The sequence below is a fragment of the Anopheles ziemanni genome, chromosome 2 (genome assembly GCF_943734765.1).
Source record: "Anopheles ziemanni chromosome 2, idAnoZiCoDA_A2_x.2, whole genome shotgun sequence".
In the NCBI taxonomy this organism is placed as follows: Eukaryota; Metazoa; Arthropoda; class Insecta; order Diptera; family Culicidae; genus Anopheles; species Anopheles ziemanni.
The window spans coordinates 93434092-93458501 of record NC_080705.1 but is presented as its reverse complement, the minus strand read 5'-3'; the positions used below and the strand labels follow the sequence as shown (position 1 = coordinate 93458501).

The 24410-nt window shown below is 52.6% G+C and overlaps 1 protein-coding gene across 1 annotated transcript in view; it reads right to left on the bottom strand.

The window, feature by feature from the left end:
* LOC131294788 (titin-like) overlaps nt 1–24410 on the bottom strand; it is a 150060-nt gene that overhangs the window by 30314 nt on the left and 95336 nt on the right. Inside the window, exons 27-38 of the mRNA XM_058322832.1 lie at nt 17526–23692; nt 17122–17446; nt 16431–16505; nt 4253–11722; nt 3489–4039; nt 3024–3422; nt 2655–2945; nt 1995–2531; nt 1530–1928; nt 1161–1451; nt 501–1037; nt 36–434 (exon numbers count right to left, since the gene is read on the bottom strand). Coding sequence (XP_058178815.1) covers nt 36–434; nt 501–1037; nt 1161–1451; nt 1530–1928; nt 1995–2531; nt 2655–2945; nt 3024–3422; nt 3489–4039; nt 4253–11722; nt 16431–16505; nt 17122–17446; nt 17526–23692 — 17441 coding nt within the window. The remainder of the gene's footprint in view (nt 1–35; nt 435–500; nt 1038–1160; nt 1452–1529; nt 1929–1994; nt 2532–2654; nt 2946–3023; nt 3423–3488; nt 4040–4252; nt 11723–16430; nt 16506–17121; nt 17447–17525; nt 23693–24410) is intronic.

The following is a 24410-nucleotide window of genomic DNA, read 5'->3' as shown; positions in this document are numbered from 1 at the left end:
ACCTGCTCCTTCTTTCCGGCCTTCTTCTTGATGACGCGTTTCTTGATCACTTGCTTCTTGGCCTTGCCTTCTTCAGTGATAACCTCAGTGACTTTCACTTCCTCAGGAATCTCTTGCACGATGGCCTCTTGTGGTTGCATCAGAGTAGGCTGGAACTCGGTCACTTCCTCGAACGGAAGCTCCTTCTCAGTGACAGTGACAGTCGTCTGCGGCAGCTGATCGTCTTCTTGGACGGTGACGATCTCGGTGACCTGCTCCTTCTTTCCGGCCTTCTTCTTGATGACGCGTTTCTTGACCACTTGCTTCTTGGCCTTGCCTTCTTTAGTGACGATCTCGGTGATCTTCACTTCCTCAGGCATCTCTTGCACGATGGCCTCTTGTGGTTGCACCAGAGTAGGCTGGAACTCGGTCACTTCCTCGAACGGAAGCTCCTTCTCAGTGACAGTGACAGTCGTCTGGGGCAGCTGATCGTCTTCTTGGACGGTGACGATCTCGGTGACCTGCTCCTTCTTTCCGGCCTTCTTCTTGATGACGCGTTTCTTGACCACTTGCTTCTTGGCCTTGCCTTCTTTAGTGACGATCTCGGTGATCTTCACTTCCTCAGGCATCTCTTGCACGATGGCCTCTTGTGGTTGCATCAGAGTAGGCTGGAACTCGGTCACTTCCTCGAACGGAAGCTCCTTCTCAGTGACAGTGACAGTCGTCTGGGGCAGCTGATCGTCTTCTTGGACGGTGACGATCTCGGTGACCTGCTCCTTCTTTCCGGCCTTCTTCTTGATGACGCGTTTCTTGATCACTTGCTTCTTGGCCTTGCCTTCTTCAGTGACCACCTCGGTGATCTTCACCTCTTCAGGCATCTCTTGCACGATGGCCTCTTGTGGTTGCATCAGAGTAGGCTGGAACTCGGTCACTTCCTCGAACGGAAGCTCCTTCTCAGTGACAGTGACAGTCGTCTGCGGGAGCTGATCGTCTTCTTGGACGGTGACGATCTCGGTGACCTGCTCCTTCTTTCCGGCCTTCTTCTTGATGACGCGTTTCTTGATCACTTGCTTCTTGGCCTTGCCTTCTTCAGTGATAACCTCAGTGACTTTCACTTCCTCAGGAATCTCTTGCACGATGGCCTCTTGTGGTTGCAACAGAGTAGGCTGGAACTCGGTCACTTCCTCGAACGGAAGCTCCTTCTCAGTGACAGTGACAGTCGTCTGGGGCAGCTGATCGTCTTCTTGGACGGTGACGATCTCGGTGACCTGCTCCTTCTTTCCGGCCTTCTTCTTGATGACGCGTTTCTTGACCACTTGCTTCTTGGCCTTGCCTTCTTTAGTGACGATCTCGGTGATCTTCACTTCCTCAGGCATCTCTTGCACGATCGCCTCTTGTGGTTGCACCAGAGTAGGCTGGAACTCGGTCACTTCCTCGAACGGAAGCTCCTTCTCAGTGACAGTGACAGTCGTCTGGGGCAACTGATCGTCTTCTTGGACGGTGACGATCTCGGTGACCTGCTCCTTCTTTCCGGCCTTCTTCTTGATGACGCGTTTCTTGATCACTTGCTTTTTGGCCTTGCCTTCTTCAGTGATAACCTCAGTGACTTTCACTTCCTCAGGCATCTCTTGCACGATGGCCTCTTGTGGTTGCATCAGAGTAGGCCGGAACTCGGTCACTTCCTCGAACGGAAGCTCCTTCTCAGTGACAGTGACAGTCGTCTGGGGCAGCTGATCGTCTTCTTGGACGGTGACGATCTCGGTGACCTGCTCCTTCTTTCCGGCCTTCTTCTTCATGACGCGTTTCTTGACCACTTGCTTCTTGGGCTTGCCTTCTTCAGTGATAACCTCGGTGATCTTCACTTCCTCAGGCATCTCTTGCACGATGGCCTCTTGTAGTTGCACCAGAGTAGGCTGGAACTCGGTCACTTCCTCGAACGGAAGCTCCTTCTCAGTGACAGTGACAGTCGTCTGGGGCAGCTGATCGTCTTCTTGGACGGTGACGATCTCGGTGACCTGCTCCTTCTTTCCGGCCTTCTTCTTGATGACGCGTTTCTTGACCACTTGCTTCTTGGGCTTGCCTTCTTCAGTGATAACCTCAGTGACTTTCACTTCCTCAGGCATCTCTTGCACGATCGCCTCTTGTGGTTGTAGCAGAGTAGGCTGGAACTCGGTCACTTCCTCGAACGGAAGCTCCTTCTCAGTGACAGTGACAGTCGTCTGGGGCAGCTGATCGTCTTCTTCGACGGTGACGATCTCGGTGACCTGCTCCTTCTTTCCGGCCTTCTTCTTGATGACGCGTTTCTTGACCACTTGCTTCTTGGGCTTGCCTTCTTCAGTGATAACCTCAGTGACTTTCACTTCCTCAGGCATCTCTTGCACGATGGCCTCTTGTGGTTGCACCAGAGTAGGCTGGAACTCGGTCACTTCCTCGAACGGAAGCTCCTTCTCAGTGACAGTGACAGTCGTCTGGGGCAGCTGATCGTCTTCTTGGACGGTGACGATCTCGGTGACCTGCTCCTTCTTTCCGGCCTTCTTCTTGATGACGCGTTTCTTGACCACTTGCTTCTTGGCCTTGCCTTCTTCAGTGATAACCTCGGTGATCTTCACTTCCTCAGGCATCTCTTGCACGATCGCTTCTTGTGGTTGCACCAGAGTAGGCTGGAACTCGGTCACTTCCTCGAACGGAAGCTCCTTCTCAGTGACAGTGACAGTCGTCTGCGGCAGCTGATCGTCTTCTTGGACGGTGACGATCTCGGTGACCTGCTCCTTCTTTCCGGTCTTCTTCTTGATGACGCGTTTCTTGACCACTTGCTTCTTGGGCTTGCCTTCTTCAGTGATAACCTCAGTGACTTTCACTTCCTCAGGCATCTCTTGCACGATGGCCTCTTGTGGTTGCACCAGAGTAGGCTGGAACTCGGTCACTTCCTCGAACGGAAGCTCCTTCTCAGTGACAGTGACAGTCGTCTGGGGCAGCTGATCGTCTTCTTGGACGGTGACGATCTCGGTGACCTGCTCCTTCTTTCCGGCCTTCTTCTTGATGACGCGTTTCTTGACCACTTGCTTCTTGGCCTTGCCTTCTTCAGTGACCACCTCGGTGATCTTCACCTCTTCAGGCATCTCTTGCACGATCGCCTCTTGTGGTTGCATCAGAGTAGGCTGGAACTCGGTTACTTCCTCGAACGGAAGCTCCTTCTCAGTGACAGTGACAGTCGTCTGCGGCAGCTGATCGTCTTCTTGGACGGTGACGATCTCGGTGACCTGCTCCTTCTTTCCGGCCTTCTTCTTGATGACGCGTTTCTTGATCACTTGCTTCTTGGCCTTGCCTTCTTCAGTGACCACCTCGGTGATCTTCACCTCTTCAGGCATCTCTTGCACGATGGCCTCTTGTGGTTGCACCAGAGTAGGCTGGAACTCGGTCACTTCCTCGAAAGGAAGCTCCTTCTCAGTGACAGTGACAGTCGTCTGCGGCAGCTGATCGTCTTCTTGGACGGTGACGATCTCGGTGACCTGCTCCTTCTTTCCGGCCTTCTTCTTGATGACGCGTTTCTTGATCACTTGCTTCTTGGCCTTGCCTTCTTCAGTGACGACCTCGGTGATCTTCACTTCCTCAGGCATCTCTTGCACGATGGCCTCTTGTGGTTGCACCAGAGTAGGCTGGAACTCGGTCACTTCCTCGAACGGAAGCTCCTTCTCAGTGACAGTGACAGTCGTCTGCGGCAGCTGATCGTCTTCTTGGACGGTGACGATCTCGGTGACCTGCTCCTTCTTTCCGGTCTTCTTCTTGATGACGCGTTTCTTGACCACTTGCTTCTTGGCCTTGCCTTCTTCAGTGATGATCTCGGTGATCTTCACCTCTTCAGGCATTTCCACAATCAAATTTTCTTCGTTGGTTTGTTTCGCAAGAATATTGGTTTGTGTTTTTTGTGTCTTCTTGGATGTGGTGTTTGCATGTATGTGTAAGAGTTCGTGCGTTTCTAGTTCCTCCCCGGTGTGCTCTTCCATGTGCTTGAGCTGTTTGCTGTGTGTCTGTGTTTTTCGTGTTTTGTGTCCTGTGTGATCTGTTGGAATAAGTAAGAAGTTGGTGTTTCAGGTGTGTGTTGTGAAGCGTGTAATATTGCTGCGTGATTTTGTAACTGATGTAATTTACACTTATTTACAAACAGTATACTGTGTCAAAAGAATAGGCATGTTTGGAATGTATGGATTGGTTTTTTTTAATGAGAATGTAGGCATTGAATGAAGGATGTGTAAGTGGTTACCCCAGTACTTACCCTTTTCTATCACAGGACGAGACTCTTCATACGTAAGCAGAGCAGATTGTGTCAGTCTTGCGAACCGCTGTTCTGGCTCTTGAGCAAGCTCAATCCGATCTACATATTCGCTCAGAGTCGTTTCGGAAGTATTGACCGTTTGGTTAGTTATTAAAGTAACCGACGCCCGTCTCTCCGACGTTACCAAGTCCATGGTGACGTCGTTCAACTCGTTACTCGCTATCTCTAAACATTCAGGTGCCCTCAAACCATCCTCCATCACAGTGGAGGCAAACTTACGTGGCTCGACTGTCTCTTCGAATGGCTGTGCCGTGTCAGCTGCCAGTTGCTCGGACTGAAGGGGAACTACTGTCGTGTCGGTAAATTTAACGGACGCAGTATGAGCCACGGATGGCAGACTGAAATCGGACCTATCTAACCCCTCACCCAGCACTGTTTCGGTAGTGGACGATACGAACAAATTGGACATAGTACGGTGAGCTTGCTGAGCAGCGGCCTTATTGGTATCGCTAAGTTGGTTGAACGAATCCTGGCTCAATGTCTCCGAGGTAGCCGCTGCCGAGAGCATATCGTTGAGACTCTGTTTTGCGCTTGCCGCCGGTTCCTGTTTCGGTGCTAGTTCGGCCATCGTGTCTGACACAGAGACCTCATTGTAGACGGGGAGTTCGAGGCCTTGCATGTCGAGTGTAGGATACTTTTTATCCATCGTAAGCTCGGCGGATAGATTTTCCGTGCCTTCCAAGACCATGACTTCCTGGACCGTGGTTTGCAACAATTGATCCGGTGATAAGGATCCGGAGGCCTCCAACGGTTTCGAGGCGTCTGACGCGAATGATCCCGGCTTTTGCAACGTCAGTACTTGCTCTATCATGAGTGATTGCCTGATAACCTCATCCGTAGAGGACTTTGCCGCTTGCATATTCATCTCAAGTTGCTGTTTATATTCGGCGGTGTTCTCCAGCACGGTTGTTTCCATCGTTGTCGTTTCGTCGATCGTGTCACTTTTAACAAACGCTTTAGTTTTCTGCACCTGTTCCTCCTGCACATCTGTTACACTTTGCAGTGCATCAACTTGTTGCACTGTGAGGGATTTCAGTGCATCACTGGGCAGCAGTTTTGCCTTCTGACCCTCCACCACGGGCAGCTCGATACCTTCCTGTGTTTTCTGTTCAGCGATTACTTCGGTAATGGTAACCTCCGACACCACGTCCACACTTGGGGCCGCGTGTAACGTTTTGGGAGTAGCTTGTACTTGTTGTTGACCCAGATTTTCGTACACGATGGTTTCCGAAACGGTGGTCTGTTCGGATTGATCCGTGGTGAACGATGCTTCCTGCGTGACACTCTGAGTAGGAGCCATCTGTGGCGTGTCGTGACTCACAAGAACTTCTTCCACAATGATCGATTTCATCGCTTCCCCGGCTGGCAGCGATTGCGCGGTAAAATTTTTAGCCATCTCTCGCACATCGTAGCCATCCTTTTCACGCTGCTCTGCCACAACTTCCGTGATCGTCAGCTCGTCCTTGGGGAGTACGGCGGGTGTAGCTGTTTTTCTGTCCGGACTGATTTCCACCAAATTCGTAAAACCTTCCAGCACCGTGGTCTCCGAGCCTATAGTTTCCTCGAGCCTATCGGTGCTGGTTGTTGCCTTTGCGGTGCTGGTTGTTATTTCAAGTTCGGTCAGATTGTCCGTTGTTTGCACCTCGCGAACTTCAACGGATTTGTGTAGGCCTGCCGTCGTCGCACGGATCGTATAGTTCTTAGCTATCTCCTGCACATCGAATCCATCGCGCTCCTTCTGCTCGGCAATCACCTCGGTGATGACGAGTTCTTGGATCGGCTGTACGCAGAAATCGGCCAGCCTCTGTTCCGGCGCTTGTTCAGACGGCTTTTCGGCAACATTTTCGTAAACCAATGTTTCCTGTATAGTCTTCTGCTCTAGCTCGGTTTCGTTCACGGATGCGCGACCCTCGCTTGGCATAGACAACCCGTCCTTCATTTCTCCGTGACCTTCCACCGTTTCCACCTGTTCTACGGCGAGGGATTTAAGAAGTTGCGCCGGAACAACGTGAGCGGTGTTGGCGCTGGCGATCGCCTGTACATCGAAACCATCGTATTCCTTCTGCTCAGACACCACTTCGGTAACGATCAGCTCTTGACTGGGCTGCATGGATCTGGAGGCTGTTTTCTGCTCGGGAGCGCTCAGCTCATCAAAGCGATCGACTCCTTCATAGACAACTTGCTCCGATACGGTCGTCTCTTGACGCTCATCGCTGCGAACCGTGGCCGAAGATGTGGCGGTCACGTCCTTCGCTCCAATGTCTTCCGTACCGCTGGATAGCACCACTTCCTCGACCGTAATCGATTTGAGCGGTTCGGTGGGGATCGTTTTGGCGGCCTGCTGAACCATCAGATCGGCCACGTTGTAACCATCGCGTTCCTTCTGCTCGGCATTCACCTCCGTCACCTCCAGCCCGATTTGACTCTGTAGCACCTTCTCGGCTCGTTTCTCCTCCGGCCGGGAGTGCAACTCCAGGGTGTCGACATTTTCCAGCACCACCGTTTCCGCAATGATCCGTTCTTCGATCTCGTCGGTCAGTGGTTTGGCGTGCGAACCTAGTGGAACGCTGTCCAGCTGCTGTAGGCCATCGACCGGGAGCGTTTCTTCGACAAGCGCGGATCGGAGCGTATGGGACGGGACCTCTTTGGCGACGTAGTTGCTAGAAATCTGCTGTACATCGTAGCCTTCCTGCTCCCTCTGCTCGGAAACGACTTCCGTCACCTGTACCTCGCTGATGGCCTCGATGTTCGAGGTAGCCGATTTCGGAGCCGGCTGTTGCTGTTCGGCCAACACATCGAGTCCTTCGAGGACGAGCTGTTCGGATACGGTTTGCGACTCCAGCTGACCTTCGCTTACGCTGGCGGTATGCTGGGTGGTACGCGTCTCGTCCACCTCTCCAACGCCATCGGACGGTTGCACCTCTTCGACGGTCACCGACTTCAGTGTGTGCGATGGGAGCAGCTTCACCACGTGCTGCTGTGCGATGTCCTGCACCGAGTAGCCTTCGCTCTCCTTCTGCTCCGACACAACCTCCATCACGACCAGCTCCGTCATCGGAGTGACATTTGGTAGGGCTTGTTTTTCCTTCGGCGTAAACTCCATCGAGTAGGTATCGATGCTTTCCATAACGACGGGCTCTTGAACGATGGTTTCACTGAGGCGATCTTCTTTAAACGCAGCGGAGGTCGTCTCCGCCAACCGTTCCTCCTCAAGCCGGGTTGCACTTTCACCGGTCTGCGTTTCTTCGACCGTGACCGACTTCAGCTCGTGCGTAGTGACCGTCCGCTTGGCGGTATGGTCACGGGCCAGCTCGGCCACGTCGTAGCCTTCCCGTTCCTTCTGCTCACTGACCACTTCCGTGACGATAAGCTCTGCGTTCGGAAGGAACGACCGGTCGGCGGACTTTGTTGCCGGTAGCTCGTCCACCGGTAGCTGCTCGGAGCGCTCGAACACCGTCGTCTCCTGCACGGTTGTTTGCTCAAACTGTTCGCTCAGCACCGTGGCAGAGCTGGTCAGCTGCTGCGGGGACTGTAGTTTATCGAGCGTATCGGAGACCGTAACCTCTTCCACCAGGACCGTCTTCAGCGCGTGTCCGGCTACGGGTATCGCAGTGTGATCTTGCGCCAGTTCGGCCGCACTGAAACCTTCGCGCTCTTTTTGTGCCGGGTTGACTTCCGTTACGATCACGCCGACCTGTGGCTCGTATACGGATTCCGCCAACTTCGTGGCCGGTTTGGTGGGGGCCTCCATGGCGGGCGTGTCTTCAAAGGCAAACGTTTCCGATACAGTCGTTTGCTCGAGCGCGTCACTTTGTGTCGAAGCTTTCGTTGCATTGGGCCCCTCATGACTTAGCTGCGTTGTGATCTCGTTGGTGAGCGTTTCCAGCACCTGGATCGACTTCAGGGCGTGACTTTGAACCTGCCGCGCCACCTGATCCTGGGCGAGATCTGCTAGGCTGAAGCCCTCCTTTTCCCGCTGCTCCACAACCGTTTCGGCGACTTGAAGTTCGGTGTTGGGAATGATGGTGAGATCGGCGGTTTTTTCGCTTGGCCTCACCGCGTCCTGCAGTCGGTCGGTTCCCTCATAGGCGATGGTTTCCGACACCGTGGTCTGTTCGCGCTGGTCACTCTGCACGTGGGCGAGGGTTTCTGGCTGCAGCGGTTGTTCCATTCGCTCGAGAGAATCCGACGCAAGAACCTGTTCCACCAGAATCGTCTTGAGCATATGCGAGGGAATCGTCTGGGCGCGCGCATCTTTCACCGGCTCCGGCTCGACCCGCTCGTCTTCCTTCTGTTCGGTGACCACTTCCACAATCGTGAGCTCACTTCTTGGCTCCAGCAGAGGTTCTGCCTGCCGCATGGAGACACTCTCTCGCTCGTAATGGTCCACGCCTTCGTAAACCACCTGCTCGCTGATGATCTTCTCTTCGAGCTGATCCCTTTGCACGGTGGCGGACGACTGGGCGACACTCGGTGTGCCGATGGCGGCGACGGAATCGACCAGTTCCACCGTTTCTACCTGCACCGACTTGAGTGACTCCGTTGGTACCGGGTGTGCCGTGTAGTCTCGCGCAATAGCGGCCACGTCGAAGCCTTCACGCTCGCGATCTTCCGTCACGACCTCAGTGATCGTTAGTTCGGTGCGGGGCTCGGTTAGTGTCGTTTCGGCTCGCTTTCGTTCGGGCTGGTCCGCCTCGGCCAGCTTCTGGACGTCCTCGAGTACGACCGATTCTTGGACGGTAGTTTGTTCTCGCGTATCGCTCAGCCTTACGTGCGCCTCGCTTCGTACGGTCTCTGGCGTTGACATGGTTTCTGCCATGCTTGACAGCTGCACCTCCTCGATGAGCACCGATTTGAGCGCTTCCGTCGGCACTGCCTTTGCTGTACGATCCTTGACCGTCGGTTGATCGGTTGTATCCGCTTGTTCACGTTGCTCCGAGACAACCTCCGTCACGGTCAATCCTTCGACCAGCCGGTCAACGTTCGGGAGGGCGGATTTGGGTGCCGGAGCTTCCGGAGCGCAGTACACGGTGGCGCCCTCTAGCACCATCGTTTCCGAGATGACCGTTTCCTCGTGCGCACTACCGCCTACGTTAGCCTGGGAGGTTACGAGAGTTTGCCGATCGAACTGCTCCAGTCCTTCGTTTGCCACCGTCTCTTCCACCTGCACGATCCTGAGCGAGTGAGTTGGAGTCGGCTGGAGGACGTGATCCTTCGCCAGCTCCTGCGGATGAGTCACTTCACCCGCCGTTTGGCCACTGATTACTTCCGTCACCATAAGCTCGCTAGCCAGCTCAGGTAGATGGCGTTCGGCGGTCTTCTCCTCGGGTCTCACCGGTTCTTCGTGCGCCCGGAGCGATTCGTAGACGGTCAGCTCCGAGACGGTCTTCTCTTCGTGTTCATCCATGCGCACGAATCGCGCGAGTTGTGATGTGGGTGAGAATTTCTCCAACTCACCCTCGGACACACCCGCAATCGTTTCCTGCACCGTCACCGACTTGAGACTGTCCGTCGGTGTTGGTTTGAGGAATTGGTCGGCCGGTGCAGTGATCGGCAGGAAGGTGGACTCTCGCTCGTTTGCCTCAGCTTCCACCACTTCCAGCTGGTGTTGAAGATTGAGCTGCCTCTCGGCAAACACAGGCTGGGCGGGAGTTTTCGCGGCCAGCTCCGACTCCTTCTCGTGCGTTTCCACCGTCCCGACGGAGTGCGATTGAACCGGCACGAAGCTGGCTGTGGCCTGCTCGGTGCGATCTTCCGCCTCCGGTGAAAACCTGCCGGCCGTATCGGCCGTCTCGATCTCCGTGATGGCTAGATTCTCGATCGGTTCCAGCAGCGTTGCCGCAAAGGCTAGGTTGGGCTGCGGCGCTCCCTGGTGGAGCGTTTCCTTCTCATGCACGAAGGCCTCCGTCGATTCGCTGACCGGTTTGAGTGAGGTTAGGGTGCTGAGGGCCATGGCCGTACCGAGCACTTCGAAGGGTTCCAGCTTCGCCTCGGTCTCGTTGCTGACCACGTTCGACACGGACACACTGGATCGTTCCAGGAACTCAACGGAGGCGGTCTTCGTTTCGAGCGGTTCCGCTTGGAAGCTTTCCGCGTTCGTACTTTCGTTGACCAGCTGTGTTACCAGTTGGTTCTCGATCATTGTGACCGTGCCCGTCGCCTGGTACGAGGTTACCTGTGGTCCGGTGGCAAACTCTGTCTCGTTCTCCTGGATTTGCTGCGCCGTCACTGAGAGGGGTTCCTTCAGGTCGCACTGCACGTCAGCCCATTGCTGCGGCGGAAGTCGTCCCGGTACGTAGGTGTTCTCCCGTTCCGGGGCGTTCATCACCTCGGTGACGTAGGACTTCTGCTCGATAAACCGAGCGCGGGCGCTTTCGGTTGGAACGACGAGCTCCGGGTAGTAGCGACTCGGGGCGTCCTGCGTGATCGTTTCCTCCATCTGGATCGATTCGGACGGCAATATCTGGTAGTTTGGTTGTACCAGCGGTAACTTCAGGCGCCCATCGAATGCGTCCTCTTTTTCAATGCGACTCACCTCAGTCACCTGAAGCGACTCGCGGGAGAGAACGTTCGGATGTGCGTGACTCGCGGTAGGACGTTGCAGGTCCGGCAGATCCCGTTCCGCCTGAGTCGACACGGTTTCTTGTACGATCGTAGCGTCGTGCGTTAGGAGCTGAACGGTGGCATTGCTCACCGCCTCGGAGGCGGGTTGCTCCAGCAAAGCGGCACTATCGTGGATGTCGGATTCGCTTACGACAAGCGGCTGCACAGGGACGTAGTCCCGGGTGGCCAGAGCCACCTGTGGCACCTTCGAAGGACCTTGCTCGAATGAACTTTCCTGCGCACTTACCTCGGACACTTCAACCGGTTCGTTCAGACCAAAAAGCTTGTACTGGGGACTGGTGGCCAGTCGGGCACTGTCCAGGAGCAGCGTATCGGACTCGCGCTCGGACGAAAACACCTCCTCCGTAACCAGAGCCTTCTCCGGCACGACGTTCACCGTGGCACTAGTGCCGGTCGTGTTCGCCGGCTCCAGCAGATTGGAGACCAGGTTCAAAACGGTCGGCTCACTCGACACCGAGGCGACCTCCAGCGGCAAGCTGTGAGTTTCGCGCAACGGGGAGGTAACAAAATCAGGGGCCAACTCCTCCTGCACCTGCTCCTCGCTGGGCAGCAGGGGACGCAGGAGGGACAGTGGCTGCCGGCGGCGCTGCTGCACCGACTCGCGTCGACGCTCTTCGATCGATTCCTCACTATCGACGATCTCTGTCTCTTCGTCCGCGTGACGCTGCTGCTTTCTTTCGGATCGTAGCTTCTTGTGTTTTTTCTTCATGACTGTTGTAGTGTTCATGGTGGTGTTGATGGTGCTGTCGATGGTGGTGCGGTCATCTTCTCTGAGATCTGGTGTTTCTGTGGAATCATGCGAAGTTTGAACATGGTGAGATTTCGTGTGGAGCAGACCAGCCGCACCGTGTAAGACATGAGATAGAAAGAAAAGAGAGTTGACTTTCCAAAAACCAAAAGCCCCCGAGTATGTTTTTGAAGTGTGTCCCAGATTTCGATACAGGTTCCGAAACAGGAAGAAATGGAGTGTAGTGCAAGTGTCATGTGTTTATGTGTGCCGAAAACATCTTGTGTGTGTGTGTGCATTATTGAAGCCTACCGGAAGTAAAGAAATCATAAACCAGACCAAAGAGGAAGGGAAGAATAAACAGCCAGAAGAAAAGAAAGGAGTGTAAAAGGAGAGTAAAAGGTAGCGTAGAAAGTGTTGAAACGAAGAGAAAACTAATTTCGAGCAGTGTAGTACATCGGCACAACAATCGATCCAATAGTTGAAGAGGATAAAGTGAAGAGGATAGTAGAGTAGCATAGGAACTAAGTCATTCGACTAAGGCAGAGAGTACTGGCAGCCATTCCAATCCCAGCAATCCTAGAAACAGAAGAATGTACTCTAGTACAAAGTACGGCAACAGGCGGCAGACAATTTTGAGACAGTTCTATTCACCAAAGAACTAACATTTTTATCAAAATGCAACAGGCGAAAGATAAAACAGAGTTTAAACAGAGAGTGAGAGATCAACACGATAGGACGGAACAAACATTCCCAAACATTCGAGTCAAACTATAATCTACTTTGGCCGAGACAGTTGTCTAACAGTGAGTGCATTCCGAAACAGTAGGACAGATGATGCAGAGAGACCGCAATTAACGTTTTTTTAAGTGTCGTAGAAAATAAGTTCATTTCAAAAGAAAATGTTTAAATCATTAGTTGTACCTTAATCAAGATTACTTACCATAGTGCAACTGGAACTATATCTACGTTTATTTGCGAAAACCCAACAAGTAAAGCGCACCAAAACTCAACTTCGAAGCGACACACTTTCAAACTATAGAAGCTACAAGAAGAACGATTTAATATTAAAGGATAAGCATCGACCACGAAAAAGCTAAAGAAAATAAGGTGGTTGCTTAACACCAGTCATAGTTGCGAATGCTGAATTGTACACTGAACTTTATTACATGGGCGCACGTCGGAACCAGAAATGTGCATCTCTGTTCCAACGATTCTGTAACGCACTGTAGTCGATCGTGCGTATGAGGCTGTTATACAGAATTTTTAAGCAAATCACGCATCGCTGCAAATAACACTTCTGCTAGATAAAAGTCTATATAAAAATGTATCTTAAGTATGTGCAAAAACTGATCATGTTTACGGGAAACACATTATAAAAAGGTAAAGAGAGAGAGAGATAGTTTCACTACTAAAGGATAACTAGGCGAGCAGATAGATAGAAGCAAAAGGAGCAAGGTTTGTAGAAGACAAGATCGATAGATTTGAGGCATGAGCGAGCCAAACACTTCAGCAAGCAAGCAGGTAGGACGGCAGGCGGTTTGGCGACACACGCACACACGGATTTGGTTGGGTTGAAGGGAGAGAAGGGTAGCGAGCACGTGCACGGGTTGGATATTTATGATTGCAAACCTTTGACGTCCAGTTCCTTCATCGTCCGCACGGTCGTCTCTGTTCGGTGTGGGAGCACATCGGGATCGGGCAGATTGGCCGTCGTTCATATAGGCATGCAGTTGGCAGTTGCGCGTAACGGGAAGGGGAAGAGAGGTTGCGGTAAGGCCAACGAGAGACCGCAGCGATAGAAATAGAAAAGCAGGTAAAAGAGCAGAGTTATTAGCAAACGTCGCGTCCGTTGCTGGAACCGAGATAGAAGACTTGGCTTATCGACATTTACCGGTTGTGCGTACTTCAGACGATGATATTAGGTGCGTTTCTTCGTGTTTCTAGAATTGAAGAGGAAGCAGTTTAAGCAACGATCGTTCGATCAGCAATTTCGGAGTTGAAAGGTTATGGGGCGGGGATAAAACGGGAGATCAGAGATCTCAGGAATCGTGGAATAGGTGTTAGTAGATGCATTTAGGAGAGGACGTTAGTTGGGAAAGCAATTCAGGAACTTATCGCACCTCGTAGGCCGTTTCCGTCTTCCACTCCTGCACGACGAAGTCATCCGGTGAGAAGTGCGCAATGATCTCCTCGATACTGGCATGGTTCACCTCGATCATGCGCATGAAGGCGCGGAAACCGGCCGTCGCCGCCAGCTGCGTCTCATCCATATCCGTCTCGGTCAGGATCTCCGTGACGATGTTGGCGTAGCCCTCGCGCTCCAGCAGCAATACCATGGCGGACTGTGACTCTGGCTTCTGCAAGGCCGGGAAATGGTTCGCCTGGTAGAAGCTGGTGATCTCACTGACCGTGACACCGTGCTTCACCATGAACGCGATCGTGGCGAGGTCGCGCAATGGCGCCTCACCCGGGCCGAACTCCTTCGCCTTCAGGTTGGTCAGGATCTCTTTCACTTCGATCGAGTTCTTAACGCTCTCCACGTCGGACACGTCCAGCTTCTGGTGGACAACCATGCGCTCGATCTCCTGCACCGTTTCGGTAGTCACGATCTCCTCGACGAGCGTTTCCACGTGCTCCTTGAACTTGACCGTGGCCCGATCCTTGGTTAGCTTCACGTCCTGCGTCAACTCGGACGTGGTGCTGGTGGTTAGCGTCGTCGAGGACTCCGAGCTGAACTTAATCTTCTCCTGCAGGGACGTTTCCAGCTCCTGCTTCACGATCTCTTCGATCAGCAGTGATTCTTTCTCCTTGCGCTTCTCCTCTCGCTTCTTCCGCTTTTCGGCCTTTTCGCGGCGCGTCTCTTCGCTCTCCTCGACCACCAGCTCGATCTTCTCGATCGCCTTGCCGTTCTTGAGTCCGGCCCGGCTGCTACGTTTGGTGCTACGCGCCGCCTCCAGCTCGGCCTTCTCGTCATCGTTCAACGTTGGCGAAGTGCTCTCGATCAGTTTCGCGATCGACTCGCACGTGCCCGCCTCGTTCATGGCTTTGCACTTGTAGAACCCAAAGTCGGCCACCTCCACCGGGTAGATTGTCAGCGTCGACATGTTTTCGCTCGTGCGTATCTTGGTGCGTTCGTTCTGGATGACAATCTTGCCATTACGGTACCACAGTATATCTACAAATGGAAATCAGTTAAGTACTCTGGCATTACGCTAGTGCCGCCATGTTTGATGCCGTCCGTGTTTCGCCATGTAGCGTGTGAAAGGATTGAGGGGAATAGTTTCGGTGTTTACGAGGAAGATGTGTTTGATGTTTGAACGTGGTGGTGGTGGTTGTGGAGCTCGTGAGCTGTTCCGATGATCTGTGACAGTGTTCCGGCACCATTGTTGCTCGGTTTCGTATTCTGTTGTAGATGTCCAGTTGAATGCTGTATCCATGTGAAATGTATATCGTTTCTTTTTGAGTTGAGTAACCTGTTCTGGCACCACGGTTTCGTGAGTGTTCTTGGTCGTCTTCTTGTACTGAATCTTGACTGTGAGCGGATGACTGCGGTCGAAAGTGGTCCTGTCTTGCGGAAGGACCTGTTTTCTGTTGCGGTGGCTCTGGTGACGGTGTTGTTGGTGACGGTGTTGTTGGTGACGGTGTTGTTGGTGACGGAATCAAACAGCGAAGAATCGGTTTCCTACCTGGCTTGGGATTGCCCGCGTAGTGACACTCGAAGTAACCCTTCTCGCCAAGCATGGCCCGCGAATCTTTAATCTCAACGGAGTACGATGGGATAGAGTAGGAGGCTGCAATGCGGCGTTGGGAGTGCGGTTTTTTCCAAGTTGCAAAAAAATTGAGGAATGTTTGATTATCGTTAAAAAGCGTACTACAGAGCGTAACGCATGCGCTACTTAAATCTTAGGTTCCGACGGATGGTTATGATGGCTACTACGATCGTGCTTGCAATAAGTGAACTTTTTGCAATACTCACCTATTTGTGTATGCCTTTATGAAGAGTGTACGTACATGGTGGAGTTCGGTGGGTGTGGGTAGAGCGTGTTGTAGTGATTGACATTAAAACAATATACATATACACACATACACACGGTAACAAGGACTAGTAATGAAATCATTCAACATTACACAGTAAAAGATATAAAACTATCTACTTTTTACAATCACATAACAAAACAAATTAGATAAGAAAAAAGTTGTGCAAACAGAGGTGCAATCACAGGATAGGCTCGAAGCGACATGCATCATCTTGTCGGCGGACTATCGCGACAGTATGCTTCGAGCTGCAGAAACTCGTCCAACTCTTCGGTGCTACTTTCTGTGTGAAAAGAATGTGCCAGCAATGCGTTAGTTCAGTCTTGATTATGCGTGAGCTTTGACAAACAATCAACAAATGAAATCACTCTACGAAAACGTCAAACGAAAAATAGTAAGGGCAAAGCTAATCTATAAGTGTCTAGAGATTTTCATGAAAGATTTGCCGCGAGCACTAAAACACGAAGAAAAACAATCCGCACGCAGTCTACATGAAGCATAGTTGAAGCATAAAGTAATAGTTTGATGGTGGCTTCAACATGTAGATTTCATTTTTGGAGTGTTGGTATCGAGTTGACGGTGAACGACGAGTGATGGTGAATTTGAAATTGCAAATGAATGATCGTGATCATAACGGAAGAATTTATGTGAAATGTGATTCCGCAGGAAAACAACCGACAAGAGGTGGTCTCGCTGTACGGTCTTACGACCGCGTATGGGATGTGTTACCTTGCAGTGCTTGCTTCATCTCCTCCATGTGCTGCACCCATTCCGGTTTGCGATACGCTTTGGTTCCAACGATTTCTGCGAAAACGGAAAACATTCGTATTAGACGTCTCATAACTAAACTGTCGCACATTCGCTCGGCAAATTGCTGAAAGTAACGAAGTATAACATTTGTTTGAGGTGTCGTACTCCGGTGAAGTATTTGTTTCATTTGATGTAGCTTTTTATCTGGGGTGAGTGCGTTTTGAGTGAGTTTTTTTCGCTTTTCGTTTAAGAAAAGATAGTAGACAGTAAAGATTGTTTGTAGTTTCGGTAGGCTTGAAGGGTGATAGTACTGGATGAGTGTTTTATTTGGTTATTTACAGGAAGGTTCTATCGGAGGGTAAAAAGGATAAGAGGAAGGAAAAGAGCAATAGTTTAATAGAATAGAAAGAGAAGAGAAAGAATTAAAGGCATACTGTGTTTTCAAAAGCTGCAAAGGAAAGAGAAAAAGAAAATTTCCCATAAACCAAAAGAGAGATTTTTAAGAGAAGAAAAAACCCCAGCTAGGAATATCTACATGGTTGAAAAAAGAAAACATTACTACAGTAGACAAAGAATAACGAATTAGTAAAGGCAAAGTTACAGCAGTTGCAATAGCAATTATTTGGATCAAAGAAGACGATCACATTGCGGCGTTGTTTCACAAGGGTACCTTCTACAACCAGCTCGGTCGTTGTCATGGCAACGCCGAGGGCATTATGCGCCTCGAACGTAATCTCGCCCGAGTCGTCCGGATAGATGTCGTTGATGATCAGGATCGAGGTGCCGTCGGCGAAGTTCTCGATCTGGAACTCCTCCGAAGGTATGATCTCTTCACCGGCCTTCAGCCAACGAATCTGGGGCTTCGGGTGCGCGTGGACCTTCACCTCCAGCTTGGTTAGCTCGCGTTCCTGCGAGTGGATGATCGTTGGCAGCTGCTTCACGATCTGCGGTGCATATTCGATCGGTTCCGCGTACTCTTCCAGTGTTGAAATAGACTGTAACGATGATAACCAACGCATTCAGGCTGAGTTGCAGAAAACAGCGTGTAGAATGCTTTGCATTCGAGAGCCTTACCTTATCTGTCAACAAATCTTCCTCTGAGCTGCGGAACTGCTCCGAATCGGGCACGTACTCGAACGGCTCGACGCTGATCGTCGCCCGGCAGATGGCCTCGCCGATGCGATTTTCCGCCACGCACGTATACTCACCCTTGTCCTCGGGGAACACCTCGCTGATGGTGAGCACGCAGCGACCGGTGGAGTCCTGGTGCACCTGCTTGTCCTTCGTTTCCTGGATCAGCTGCGCGTTGTGGTACCAGTGGACTTTGGGCAGCGGCATCGCCACGACGCGACACTCGAGCGTCAGGCGCTCGCCATCCATAACACGCGTCGGTTTGATTGTCTCCAAAAACCGCGGTGATATGTATTCGGTAACCTCCTCGGTTTCGATGGTGTCCAGCGTCTGGACGGTCGCAGTGGACGTTACAGAACCCGCCACATTCTCCGCACGGCACGTGTACGCGCCCGTGTCCTGGCGCTTGAACGACTCGATGATCAGAATCGATCGGTTGTCGGTCGTGACGATGCGCTGCTCGTTGGAGGAGCGGATCGCCGTGCCCTCCTTGAACCACTGGAACGTCGACGTCGGGTAGCTATCGACCGACGCCTCCAGGATGCAGACTTCCGCCTCGGCAATCAGCTTGGGCACCAGCGGTTCCACGAAGCGTGGCGCCTTAGCCTCGTCTGTATCGGTAGCGTCCGAGATGGCAACGGAGGCGGACGACTTGGCCTGTCCTGCCTCGTTGGTGACGGTGATCTCGTACTTGCCTCCACGCTGGCGGGTGACGCGACGAATCTCCAACCGACTATAGTACTCCTCGGTGACGATCGTGATCTCTTCCTCCTCGACAATTTCCTTATTGTTGCGCAACCACTTAACGGTCGGTCGGGGAGCACCCGTGTATCGACACTCGAACACCAGCGTGCTTCCCGTACGGACCACCTGCGCTTCCAGAGGCTGTACAATCTGTGGCGCCACTGCGGACGGTTTCACGCGTTCCAGCACCACGGACTGGATGAATACATTCGCTTTACCGACCGCCTTGCCGAACTTGTTCTCCGCCAGCACTGTGTAGACAACGGGAACGTTCTGTTGCGGACGCTTCACCGTCAAGCGCACGTGTCCCGTACGCTGTTCGTAGTAGGTTTCGATCTCCTCTTCCTCCTCCTCGATGATCTCTACCTCGTCACGCATCCAGCGGACCTTGGGTGTGGGAATGCCGGCCACCTGGCAGGTGATCGTAGCCACCGTTTTCGCCTCATTCAGTTCGATCTTCAGCGGAACTACAAACCGTGGAGCCTCACCGGTCTCTTCCTTCTCCTGGACGACGATGTTGGCCCTGCTGATGGCTACTCCCGCCACATTCTTCGCCTCGCACGTGTAGATGCCCACGTGGTACGGTTGGACGGTGGCAATCTCCAGCGTAGCCACGTCCTCCACCACGTTCATCACATACTCAGGGTTTGCGAACAGGACCGTATCGTTGAAGAGCCAGCGCACTTCAGGGAACGGTACGCCCTCGATACGACAACGCAGCTGCACCGGCTTCTGAGGCTCACAGATCTGTGGCTGTAGCTTCTCGACAATGTTCGGCGGTTTCACGTTCGGCTTCACGATCGTGAGGGAACGTTCTTGGATCTTTGTCTCGGCGATGCGCTGTTGCGTCGTTTCGCGCAGCTTACGCTCCTCGCGGACGTCCTCCTCGGCCACCTTGTCCGTGACCTCTTGGACGCGCTTCTGCGTGATTATCTCCAGCTCCGGGAGTGGTTGGCTGTCGTCGTGGATGAACACTCGCCTTTGCTTTTCCTTCTTGACGATGTTAGACTGCACGCGCACTTCCATTTCCTTGTGGAACTCGGCCGTCTGGAGTTCTTCCTCCTCCACCGGAGCAGGAACGACGGATTCCGGTTTGCTCTCCGGAACTGGACGTGCCAGAGTAATACTGGAGCGTGAAATCTCCTGAACCAGCTGTTGTTGCTCTTCCTCGTTTTCCTCTTCGTCTTCCTCCTCCGGTTCCATCGCAAAAGTGCTGAGTTCTTCCTTGAATACGACATGCTTCTTATTACGTGACTTCCGTTTCTTCGCCACCTCTCGGGGCGCTTGCTCCGGAATCAGATCCAACACTTCCTCCGGCACAATGTCGACGATCGTTTCGGCCACTTGGGCCGGCTCTTCGGGTTCTTCGAACGTGACCGACTCCTCAACCTCCTCGTACTCTGGCACAGGGAAAGCTGGTTTCAGTACCAGCTTTTTCACGCGCTTCGTTTTCTTCGTCACAACCTGTTCCACGGTGACGTCTCGGACGGGTTGAAGAGTATGTGGCGCTGGGATGATCTCTTCGATTGCTTCCTGTGCCGGGACCGGCTTAAGGATGATCTCCTCCGTTACCGTTTCCAGTGGGGCGGTAGCCTTCGGAATTGGCTTCAGCGTGACTTCCTCCTTCGGTGGCTCTTCTTTCGGAAGTTCCTTCTTTCCTCGGCGCCACGGTGTAGCCTTCGGTTCCTCCGGTTCCTCCGGTTTTGGAGTCGGACGGATTAGAACTGGTTCTTCCGCTGGCTTTGGCACTTCCTCTACCGTTGGCTTGGGAATCGGTTTTAATGTAACTTCTTCCTTCGGAACTTCATCCAGGGGTCTTCGTTTTCCCGTGAGCCACTCCTTCGGTTTCTCTTCCTCGACCGGGGATTTTTCCTTCTTTCCGCGACGCCACGGTGTTGGTTCTGGTTTTTCCGGCGCAGGCAATGGCTCTTGTGGTTTTGGTTTGATTGTCACCTGTTTCTCCGGCTCGGGTTCTACTTCCTTGACGGGTTTAGGAATCGGTTTCAACACAACTTCTTCCTTCGGCTCTTCCGGCAATGGGCGTCTCTTTCCGGTCGGCCACTTCTTTTCCTCGGGCTCAACTTCGGCTGGTTTGGGTTTGGGTGTCCTGCGCCATGGAGGTTGCTCCGGAGTAACTTCCGGTTCTTTAGTAACTTCAACGGGGACAGGTTCCACTTTCTCCAGCTCGACCGGTTCTGGTTCCGGGATGTCCGGATATACTGGCTTCTCTAGAGCCTCCGGTTCGTCCTTACGCTTCGGTTTCTTCACCTTCTTTGGAGCTACTTCCTTTATCGTTGCCATTTCGACTGAAGCCTCTGGAAGTTCCTCGACTTCCGGTACTTGAGGCACCGGTTTCAGCGATACCTCTTCAAGAGACTCTTGCGGAAGTTCCTTGGCCCTCTTGGGAGTAGGTTTCAGTGTGACCGTTTCCATGACCTGAGGCTCTTCCTTGGGAGTTTCGCGTTTGGGAACTCCCTTACGACCACGACGCCACGGTGGCAGATGAGATTCATCATCTTCCGGTTCCTTCTGCTCCTGAGCAGGTTCGACAACTTCCTTTTCTGGCTCTGGTACGTATTTGACAGGTTCAATTTGTGGAAGCTCAATCGGTTCCGCTGGTTCTGGCAATGGTTTCTTCGGTTTGATTGCCACCTGTTTCTCCGGCTCGGGTTCCACTTCCTTGACGGGCTTAGGAATCGGTTTCAACACAACTTCTTCCTTCGGCTCTTCCGGCAATGGGCGTCTCTTTCCGGTCGGCCACTTCTTTTCCTCGGGCTCAACTTCGGCTGGTTTGGGTTTGGGTGTCCTGCGCCATGGAGGTTGCTCCGGAGTAACTTCCGGTTCTTTAGTAACTTCAACCGGGATAGGTTCCACTTTCTCCAGCTCGACCGGTTCTGGTTCCGGGATGTCCGGATATACTGGCTTCTCGAGAGCCTCCGGTTCGTCCTTTCGCTTCGGTTTCTTCACCTTCTTTGGGGCTACTTCCTTTATCGTTGCCATTTCGATTGGGGCTTCGGGGAGTTCCACAACGTCCGGCTTATGAGGTACCGGTTTCAGCGAAACTTCTTCAATGGATTCTTGCGGAAGTTCCTTGGCCCTCTTGGGTGTGGGTTTAAGCGTAACCGTTTCCATGACCTGAGGCTCTTCCTTGGGGATTTCGCGTTTGGGCACTCCCTTACGACCGCGACGCCACGGTGGCAGATGAGATTCATCGTCTTCCGGTTCCTTTGGTTCAGGAGCTTCTTGGATAGGTTCTTGCACGACTTCAGGAACAGACTCAACGGGTTCCGGCTCCGGAACTTCAATATCATCACGCGGTTCTTCCTCTTCAGGCTTTGGAGTCACTTTTGGAATTATCTTCTTTTTCTTCTTCTTTACCTCTTGTGTCGGTTCTACCGGTTCAATCGTAACAGTCGCCTGCTGCTCTTGTTCTAGTTCGACTTCTTTTACAGGCTTCGGAACGGGCTTCAGTGCAACCTCCTCCAGTGACTCCTTAGGAATCTCTTTCCTCTCACGTCGAGTTGGTTTTAGCTCAATCTTTTCCACTCTTTCCACTTCGGCCGGCTTAGGGAGTTCTTTCTTTTGTACCGGTTTCTTGCCACGGCGCCATGGAGGAAGGCTATCATCTTCCACCGGTTCGGTTGGTTTCTCCAAAACTAATGGGACCACTTCTGGTTCTTGCCGACTATCGGCATTTTCCGGTATCGGTTTCGGTTGGAGATGCAGTTCCTCGACAGGTTTGGGCTCAACTTCTTTGGTTGGCTTCGGTATCGGCTTAAGTAGAACCTCCTCTTTTGGTTCCTCTGGTAACGGACGTCGCTTGCCCGTGGGCCACTGCTTTTCCTCTAGAACTTCTTCTTCCGGCCGTGGTTTCTGCTGACGACGCCAGCTAGCTGTCTCGGGTTCTTGTGCAGGTTTTTGTGGTTTCTCTTCAATAATTTTCTCTGGCAACTCAAGCTTCTCGGCCACCGGTACTTCGGTGGGAGTGAATTCTGTTTTTTCGTACACTTCCAGTTCCGGTTGTGCTGGCTTTGGTTTCTTCTTTTTCACCAACTTAACCGTAGCTTCCTCGGCTTCTTCGGAAACTGCAGGAGTCACCTCTTCCGTGGTGGGCTTTTTCGGGACCGGTTTGAGAGAAACTTCCTCGACCGTCTCTTTGGGTAGCTCCTTTTTAAGCCTCGGGGTAGGCTTCAGCAGCACCTGCTCGACCTTTTCCGGCTCGGCCGGTTTGGGGAGGTCTCGCTTCGGTCCCGGCTTGCGACCACGCATCCATGGTGGAAGCTGAGGCTCCTGCGGTTGCTCTTCCGTTGCGGCAGCAGCCGGCTCTTCCGGTGCCTGTTCGATGGTAGTTGGTTGCTTTTCCTTCGGTCCTCTTCGCCACGCCACTGGCTGTTCGATGGGTTTCGTTTCCTTCTGTTGCTCTGTATGCTCTTCCAAACGATCGACGCTTAGGGTGGTGGTATCTTCCACCTGGCTGAAGGGTTCTGGCTTCGGCTCGGGTCGTTTTCCCCTTCGCCAAGCCACTCCAGCCTCTTGGTTCAGTACAAGTTTATTCTCCTCTTGCTCTTCTGTAGTTTCGTCTCTATCTACCCTGAGGCGGGTGCTTTCGTCTGTTTCAACGAATTGCTCTTTGCTGAGTGCGTGTTCCTTCTTCGGGCCTCCTCGACGCCACGGAACACCCTCAGCCTTCTCTTCTATGTCCTTACGTATCAGCTCGTCCACCTGCTGCGTTATCGCCAGTATGGACGTATCCTCATCATGGCGCAGCTTCTGGAGGCCCGAGTCCACCCGATCCTCCGATCGCTGCTCGCTGATGATCGCTTCGACCATCTCCTCCATGTGCTGCTCGGTAATTTCCTGTTGCTCGCGTTTCACCGCCTTCAGCTCGACCTTCGCCAGCTCTTCGCGCTTAACCTGCGCCTTCTGAATCTGGGTCGGTTTCAGCTGCACCGTTTCCAGCTTCTCCCTTTCGACCGTTTTGCGTTCCTTGGCCGTTTTCTTCAGCTTGATCACCTCGGCCGTCCACGGTTTCACCTCTTCCCGCTTGTCGATCGACAGCGAGCGATCCCGGGACGTTCGGCGATCCTGCGAGGCGCGTCTCCATGGTGCCACGGTTGGCGTTGGCCCCCGGGACAGACTTCGCGACCGTCGCCAGGGTAGACTTTCGTCGCCCTGCGGTACGAATTCGGTGTCCACTTCGCTGGCACTCGTGCTGCTGTCATATGCACGATCGGTCAGCTGTTGCTGATGGGCGGTAGTGGTTGTTGTTCCCACGGAGCCGAACTGTTTCTGTGCCTGGTGTACATCTTGCTGGTAAACTTGGAGACCCTCGGCGCCGAGCACCTGCTGCAGATGCTTGCGACGTTCTACGTCGGGGAGAAATTAAAAATGTTCAATATTTAAAAATCATCTGTAAACCAGATTGATTCGATCTGATCTGTGAGAAGTATACACCTGTCCGTTTTGGTAAGCATCCGAGGTGGACGAACAAGGTTAGGAAATATGGCGGAATTCGAGTGAATGATCCGTTGGGATGCTTGCCTGCTAAAGCTAGTATTTGAGGTTAATCGGTGAAATCATAATTTATGAAGCCAACTTCTTCACACCCAAGCAGGTTCGGAGGAATGCTAAGCGTAAACACATGTTTGGAAAATATGGCCAGGGGGAGAGTTATACCCCTGCCCAGTGCACACCATTTCGGTTTGGAGAACGCGGCGGAGGAAAAGGTGCGATGGATGCTGACACTTTCGGGGAGCGGGCATCCTACCATCGGCACTTTGAGGCGGGAAAAATGACTGTGTGCAAAGGTAAGCTAGGTGGTTATTTTTAGCGCTCCCCCCAGGAATGTCTGGATCCGCCAGCGTTGGGCAAGAGCTGGCAGCAAAGGTGTGCAATTGTGCGATATTGAGCGCACGTCAACGGTGGATATAATTTAATTGTCCTTTTGCGCTCAACAATTCGATGACTCGCGCAGGGAAAGGCGGTGGTTAAGGTGGGCAGTTACTCTTGACATTTTAAATAGCAGCACAGTCATTGAGTGTTTCGGTGCTAATTACATGGAGGTGGACACGGTTCCCTTGGGTG